Consider the following 8,328-nt stretch of genomic DNA (forward strand, 5'->3'; position numbering starts at 1 on the left):
CCGATGCTTCCCACCTCACCCCCTCTATTTTCCATATATATTTTTATATATTTGGACGATGGTAACTTTTCATTTACCTTTGTTATTGTGTTAAATACTAGTTGTTGGTTGGTTAAATAGATATTTGTTTAACTTCCTTGTCATAGCATAAAGCAAGAAAATGGGGTCTAAGAATCATTTAATGTCGAAATAGCTAAGGTACACACAGCTGGAGCAGTCGACACAAAGCATCGATTCCTATTGCATCACAAAAAAAGGATTAAACAATATAGGGAACAACAATCTTTGAATTTATTCAACAAGCTGTCAAATATATTCAAAATAAAGTTGTAAATACATTTTAAAAAAAAATCAAAAATCATTTACTTACAGTAATGGAAAAAATAAGTTAAAAGCATGAAAATTTGAAATATTTGTAAATTTTGAAAGAGAAAAATGATAATGATAAAAACAAGAACAAAAATGGAGGTGACATCAAACACTTTGATGAAGGAACTTTTCAAAGAAAGTTTAGGAATCTCTACTTTTTGAAAGGAATACTTGGCTCTTATAAAAACTGCCAATAAAAAGAAAACTTATGCGTTTATCGGCCTTTTAAGAGTAAACTTTTTACCAAGATTTACTGGAAGATACATATCATTGGTTTATTAGAATAATTGATCTTTGCATAGATTTTCCTAAAGTTTGAAGTTGGGAAAAAATACCTCAGTCACTTTTCTTTACTCCACTAATTTGTCACAAGCGTTGGAAGGGGCTGGGCACTACACATCTGGTCAGATGTTTTTTGCTAAACTTTCTTTGGATCTTTTTGCTTGTTTGCTTATTTATGTGTTCAGCAGGATTTCCCCTACTCAATTTTTCAAATAGATTTTGTCAAATTATACTTATTATATATATATATATCAAATTATACAGACAAGTGTAGTGGTTAAAAAAAAGAAAAAGACAAACAAGATTGCTATAATCTTATTTAAAATACCTTAACATAAAAACAAAAAAAATGTTGACAGTATTTTTTTTTAATTTTCATGAAAAATTCTTGAATTAATCTAGCACCAGGGTATGTCATGCTAAAACATACAATTACATTTTAAAAAGTTGTTTAACACAACAATAAGATAACTCAATTAAAACAGCTGCAATCAATCAAAATTGATACAACAGCAATAAACATAAAAGCTAATATTTGAAATATCCTCACGTGTTTTTTTACTATCTATACACTTCTTTTTGCATTTGTTTACTGCAAAGATTATTTCAAAAATTGATAGTGACTTTATTCTCCAAATGGTCTCTTGTTTTAACCTCTTTATGAAACTTATTCAGGACCTTGACTAATTATTTGTCCGTCCAAGCCTTAAATGATTCCACTGAATCTATTCGAGCCTGGACATCGAATTAGCTTCATTTTTATTACATTCACTCTTTGACAGTGAGAGCTAAGTGGGCATCTTGTTGAAACTTCTTCCGTTTGTTTCGATCAGTCGGCATGCCTGCTGATGGAACCATGCGGTTTCCTAGCGCCTCTAAGTGTGTTGGTTAATTCGACCTGAATAGTTATTACCCAGATCTACTCTATTAAAGTTAAAGCAACCCCAAATGCCAACACACACAATAACCACCTTGCAATTTGGTAAAACAAAAGGATTTTGAAATATGTATTTTTTTTTACAATGTGACGAAAATTTTATTAATAAACAAATTAAATGCGCCGTTTTTTTTTTTTTTTTTAAAAAAAAAAAAAAAAACTGTATAAAATAAACAATCCTAAAGTTTTACGCTTCACAGATCGTCTTGTTAGCCACATTTAGCGTCGCAATGTCCGAAAATCGTGCATTTAAATGTTTTCGATTTTTTCTATGACCCTTGGGAATTCTTGAATTTTGATAGAGAATTTTTTGAGCAGGCGAGACCTGAGTTTCCAAAAAAAGAAAAAAATTTGTAACTCTATAACACTGGTAAAAAAAAAAGCAAAAAAAAAAAATGTCCGCAACACTAACACAAAAACCTTGTATTGAAAGGCTTCTAGACTTCTATGTCGACGGTGTAAGTTACTTAAAATTTTGAGTTTTTTAAAGTAATTATTATCTAATCCTGCAGCTTCTTCTTCTATAAATAAAAAGTAAAGTAAAACTAAATTCAAAGATTAACTTAAGTTTAAAGATAAATTATACTAATCTTGATATATTTGATTGATTTTAAAAATAGATACCTATTAAACTTATTAACTAATACTAACTAGGTATAGTTTAAACGAATATATATTTAGCTAATTGGAGATGTCGTATGAGCATATAAGAGGCTGTAGAGAAAATTTTGAGTTTCTAAATGTTATAATAGCTTATTGTGAAAAAAAAAGTATTAAATTTTTAAAGATAATTTTATAGATTATTCTAAATAAGGTTTTATCAGAAAAAAAATTGAAAAAGGACTGCTATATTAAACTATACAATTTTTATGTTAATACTGTTTTTTTTTACAGTTTTTTGATGTTAACCTTGTGCCTGAAAATATTCACTTGTAGTTTCCCTTTCACATTACATTCTAACTTCTTAAGCTTGTGTGGCTTTTATAATTTCTTCACCAATAATTATATTAAAATAAATAGACCATTAGGGCTTCAATTCTTTATGCCATTGGAATTGATTCTTAAACAAAAGAATGTAATTGGTTTCAGACAATAGAATTAGAGTAGATACTTTTTTACTTCAAGAGTTTTTCCAGATTTCACAGATTCACACCTTTAAAGTTATTTTCTCTACAATTAAATTTATATTATTTACAATATATATTAACTAATTGTAAAATAATTTTTTTATAAATAGGCAAAAAATTACCACCTTTAACCTATTTTATTTATTTTTTGTTGATTTCTATTACATTTCTGGATATGATTAAATATTTTTTTAAAAACTTGCATTCGGTTCCTTCCAAGTCTTAAAAATCACTTCGTGAATAGTAATAAATCAGATTTAAATCACAGTTTGCCAAACTTTGTGTTTTGAAAATCTCCAGGTACAAATTTTTTTGTAAATTCTTTGGGTTGAGTAATGTTAGGCTCACTTGTTAGCAGAAACATTTTTTTGGTTTGGCTCTTCACATTTAATTACAGCTCATGAACATTCTTGTCAGTTCTGTATTATGCAGAATCTTGAATGGTTACATTTTCAAAAATTTCTTTTGAAGCAAGTCTCTTTAGTTTTTGGTATATAAAACTTTTGTCATTGTTCAATATTAGAACAAGCTCAGTCTATTTCTAAATATTCTTGATAATAATTTGCTGCACAGTTTTTACCAAGCTCTGAAAATCCTTTATTCTAACCATTTTAAGTTGTTAAGTGTAAAGATTTTGCAACTTATCAAAAGCAGTCTGGCTAGTAAAAATGGGTTCTAACTGATTGTCCCAAGCACGTACAGTGTCCTCAAAAAAAAAGGGATTTCATGATCATTGTCATTTTTTTAAAAATTTTATTCCAAGTATGTTAAAAAATAATTTCTATTAAAAATTTCTTTGTTAAAAATAACAAGATTTAACAAAATTGTTATTGTTAGGGTAAAACTACTTTTTGTTGTTAAATACTAAATACTTAATACAGTTAGTTTACCCTCATAACTATTAAATAGAAATTCAATCAGTTTTAAGTATTTTGATTAGTTCTAATACTTGGTTGCATAGGCTTTAGCATCAATAACCGTTTGGCATCTGTGGACCATGCTTTCAACCAGTTTTGTTAAAAAGTTAACAACCAGTAAATTCCAACCATTTTAAAGTGTTAAGAATAACTCATTTTCATTTTCTATCTTTGAGTTTAGCATCTAAGTATTCCAGTATTTTTTATATACCAGTCCAGTTAAGTCCAGTTCAAGTGATCTCTGCAGCATTTTAGTCATTTAACACGGTTTTTCTTGTTTATGAAATACTTTTTTGTTTTCTACCCTGAAGTAAACTCTTTACCTACCTTTATTCTTGCAACAATTGTCTTGTTATATAAGTGTTCAATGGTTAAATTTTCCTTTATCTGACTCACTGATATCCTATGATTCTTCACTACTTTGCTGACAATAAAACATTCTCTTTCTGCAGTTTTTTGCTTTAAGTTTTTTGCTTTCTGCAGTTTCTTGCTCCTAACTTCCTGTTAATTTAAATTTTCAAACAAAAATCTGGACATGATTCTTTAAGCTGTGGATTTACCACATCCAACTTCTTTGAAATTATTACGCAAAGACCAATCTGCATTGCGCAATTGAATTATTATACTTTAAGATTAAGACTGAAACATGTTTTTTCTTAAATTGGTAAAAATATGAGTTTTAAATTATAAGCAAATGATAACATTAAAGCTAAACACTAAAATGCTATGAGTATGAATGTCTCATACCTTATTAATGGTTAAATTTTGGTAAAGCAGAATCAAAAGCATCTAATTCTATAATTTTTGCCATTTAAGTATTTTTTCCTAGTATATATAAAATTGTTAAACCATTTAATTTGCATAAAATAATGTAATATTTTTTTAAACATGAACAGATGAAAAGTTAAAAGCAATTTTACATTACAAAAAAAAAAAATGTAACGTGAAATAGAAAATGTTATTTTAAAGAAATCCTTATGTGGCCTTTTGTTAATAATTGTGAGGGTCCCACTTATTTTTTTAATTTTTTTTTTAATCTTGATTAGTAAAATAGTGCAAATATATTAGGTGTTAAATATTTATAACCAAATATAAAAAAAAAATTAGAATCAATTTTACTTTATTTTTAAAATAATTTTTAGCACTTCTGCAGTTAAATTTCAACAATTTAATTAAATTATTTTATGTTTTAATGAAGGAAGTAGAAATTGTTATTTTGTATTACAAAATTTAAAAATAATTGACACAACATTGAGTTTTATGAATGGCATTGCCTATTATTAAGTGAAATGGGCACCAATTTTTTTAAAAATAACAATCATGTTGTCCCTTTTTTTTTTTTAGGGACACTGTAAGTGTTTTAGTAGTAGTTTTAGTAGTCATTAACATTGTATTAAATTTTTATGTTTTAGAATGGTATTGCCTATTATCAAGTGAAATGGGCACCAACTTGGGAGCGTGCAGATTCTTTAACCAGTTTTCAAGACTTGACAGAAAAGTTTTGGTGTTTTATAAATAGTTCTAGTTCCGCAAATATTTATAACAACACTTCTAATCTAAAGGTAATTTTTTAAAATATTTTTCATTCCCATCTTAATAATAAAAAATATAGTTTTTTCCCTTACTGGTGTTTAACCATCATTATTTCTGAAATTATTTCATTAGTATTTTTACTTTGTTACAAATAGAGACCTCCCATAGAAATCCCAAATAAACCTCACCTACAGCAGTTTTCTAACCCTGCTATTCACATGCAAGAGATTACACCAAAAAAAAAGATGACAGTTATTCAAAGAGCTACAACACCCAAAACTCCAAAGCAAACAAAAGCTTCTATGGCAAAACAGCTACTGACCCCAAAACAGCAACTAACCCCAAAACAGCAAATAACCCCAAAACAGCAAATAACCCCAAAACAGCAAATAACCCCAAAACAGCAAATAACCCCAAAACAGCAAATAAAACCATTGACACCAAAACAGCATATGTCTCCCAACTTTATACAGTTGTCTCAGTTTCAACAAGCTCTTATCAATCAACAACAAAATATTTCTAGTATGTCACCTGCTGATAATGAACCAACATTGATAATTGATAGTGATGATGAAGATGTCAATCAAAATCAACCTCAAATGGTATACACCTTAAGTGGTTTACAGGTGAGATTTTCATTACATTTTAACTTGGAACTTCCATTAAATTCTAATTTAGGTCAACAATCTACTTTAACTTATCATGACTATTTTAACAAGATTTTTAAATCTTTATCATCTTTGAATTTAAATTTATAAATGTGAACCATATAAAAACATCTTAATAGTAAACTAAATTTAAGTTTTTAATATTGAAGATTTATTTCCTAAATATGTTTTTAGATTTTTTTTGTATTTAGTAAAATGCAAATTTTTTGATTTTAAAGTTAAACTTAAATTAACAATTAATAACTTTTAAATGTTTGGCTTCTTTTTCATTTCAAATTTATTTTTAATTTTTATTAATGTAAGGTGTTTTTTAGTTTTCTTGTTTTTCAATCAGGCTACTCCACCATGTAAAATTAACATAAAAAATGAAGAAGCAATCAGTGGATCAACTTTAAACATTCAAATGAAAGAAGATGGACACATTCAAGGATCAAGTTCTAAAAGAAAACTTGGAATGTCTGATGTAACAGGTATTAATCCTGCAAAGCAACCATTTGGGCTTAAACAGGAAGGCGAAGCTGTAGGTTTACTGTAACATTTTTTACATTAATGGTTTAATTTAAACCCAGTAACATTGATATTACTGTTAATGTCAATTTGTGAAATTTTCATGTCTTGTTCTGTTGTTTAAATGGGTAGTGGGATTTTTGAATTTTTCATAAAGACTCACCTAATAATTTTATCAAGAAATTCCTTCAGGAATTGGAATTAAGAAGTTAAAATTACATAACATTTTGCATTTTCCCAATCAATTTTAGGTTTCTTACACTCAGTTCAACAGTCAGAAGTGAAAATAATGAGTTATAGAACTGTTATATAATGTTAAGATAATGAGTTATAGAATGAGTTATATAAAATAGTTATAGGTAAAAGTACTTTGAAGTAATTTCCAAGCCTAACTTTAATACAGAAATCTCAGTAGTTCAATATATGTATGTTTTGAAAGTTTAAATTCCCCAATAAAAGTGTAAATTGACTCTTGGGCTCTATATACTTACAATTTGTTTTGTTAAGCCTTAATTTTTTCTGTTCTCCAAATAATGTAGGCTTTTAGCGACTGTGAAAACAAAGATGGTTCTTCGCCAAAACCTATGACATCAAGTGACTGGAAAACATATTTTGAAACACTTGAAAATTTTGTGGATGGTTGTAGAGTGAGCCAATCATTCAAGTAAAACTTACATTTAAACTACTTTTGATTCTACACTTTTTTTATATATATATTTTCAATAAACTTTAAAATGTTTTTATAGTCATTAAAAACTTTTTCTTCTTGCAATAAATTTCTAATTTGTTTCTCTTGAGATGCAAAGTTTGTGGATCAATGATTGCCCAACAAAGTAACTGCAGTCGTCATTTTAAGAAGCATGTGAAAGACAGCAGTGGTGAGCATGCATGTCCCATATGTGAAAAGAAATTTTACCGTATTGATTACATGGAACGCCATTTGAAGCAGCATGGACAAGGCAGTACAGAGGAAATGAAAAAGATGATCAAGTTGATTACAGCAGGAATGAAAAAATGAAAATTGTAATAACTTTTCGAAAACCTCTTTTCAATATTTAAAAGATGTTTTGTTATGTTAAATAACACGAATGTTGTTGAATGTTGTATAAAGACAGCTGTCAAGAGGTGCTTTCTTGAATAAATAACACGAATGTTGTATAAAGATAGCTATCAAGAGGTGCTTTCTTAAATGCTTTCTTATAGTATTCTATTTTGTTATTGAAAGTATTGCGGTTAATAGTTTTTAAACTTTTTAATTAAAAAAATATATATTCATAGATTTATTGATATAAATGTGATTATAAATTTTAGTCTTTTTTTTTAACATATATTTTTTCAATAAGAATACTATGGCGAGATTCTTTTTAAAGACTATTGTCAAGTTACTTAGTGAATATGCACTCCAAAGATTTTTCCATATTTACAATAAAAACAATTTTTATTTTATATTTTTCTTTACAAAGAAAAATATCTATAATCAATGGTGATTGCAAATCAAAGAATGACAAGTCCAATCATGTAATAGACATTTTGAGCAGAGTTCCTGAAAATTACTTTTTAATTTTAAAAAATTATATAAAGTTAATGAAAGAACTGTTTATTTTCCTCTGAAAATTTTAATTTTCAGATGCTAACTGTGCTCCACTGAGTGTTGACCTACAAAAAAAGTTGTTTACAACATTCCCAAACATATATTGGAGATGAGACCTTCAAATGTTTGACTAATGAAAAAGATTTTCATTGATGTGATGCTTTACAGAGTTATATGAAATCTTATACTGGAGTGAAATTAGACACACTAGCCCAATCAGCAAAGATATCTGTCTATCAAAATGTTATGTATTTTTTTGCAAATTTCTTTTTGACAAAGATGAGTTTTAAAAACTCTGTTTATATGTAATATATTGTGTAATGGATACATCATAAACACACATCTGTATTCATATATTTATCACTATGACTCATAGTGTTACTTCATTAATCATAAA

The 8,328-nt window shown here is 27.5% G+C and overlaps 1 protein-coding gene across 4 annotated transcripts; it reads left to right on the forward strand.

Moving 5' to 3' along the window:
* Window positions 1-1,784: 1,784 nt before the first annotated feature.
* Window positions 1,785-8,328, forward strand: LOC149877292 (uncharacterized). 4 transcript variants are annotated; one of them, XR_016448108.1, is made up of 7 exons: window positions 1,785-2,046; window positions 5,045-5,194; window positions 5,321-5,791; window positions 6,168-6,353; window positions 6,880-7,004; window positions 7,139-7,517; window positions 7,968-8,328. XR_016448108.1 is itself a non-coding variant. In XM_090074362.1 (7 exons), the coding sequence occupies exons 1-6, from the start codon at window positions 1,984-1,986 to the stop codon at window positions 7,356-7,358; spliced, it is 1,215 nt and encodes a 404-aa protein (XP_089930488.1). In that variant the 5' UTR covers window positions 1,804-1,983; the 3' UTR covers window positions 7,359-7,363; window positions 7,968-8,328. The 4 variants fall into 4 exon arrangements, 3 of the variants coding, with proteins under 3 accessions (XP_089930487.1, XP_089930488.1, XP_089930489.1); XM_090074362.1 differs by having other exon boundaries at window positions 1,804-2,046; window positions 7,139-7,363; XM_090074361.1 differs by lacking the exon at window positions 7,968-8,328 and having other exon boundaries at window positions 7,139-7,533.

Source organism: Hydra viridissima, unplaced genomic scaffold, assembly GCF_058129835.1.
Source record: "Hydra viridissima isolate aposymbiotic clone 2 unplaced genomic scaffold, HvirCarnegie_v1 scaffold_16, whole genome shotgun sequence".
Classification (NCBI taxonomy): Eukaryota; Metazoa; Cnidaria; class Hydrozoa; order Anthoathecata; family Hydridae; genus Hydra; species Hydra viridissima.

Coding starts and splice junctions, on each gene's coding strand:
- LOC149877292 (XM_090074361.1), top strand. CDS start 1,984: ATGTCCGCAACACTAACACAAAAACCTTGTATTGAAAGGCTTCTAGAC. Junction 5,792..6,167: donor ACACCTTAAGTGGTTTACAG/GTGAGATTTTCA, acceptor TTTTTCAATCAG/GCTACTCCACCATGTAAAAT. Junction 6,354..6,879: donor TTAAACAGGAAGGCGAAGCT/GTAGGTTTACTG, acceptor CAAATAATGTAG/GCTTTTAGCGACTGTGAAAA.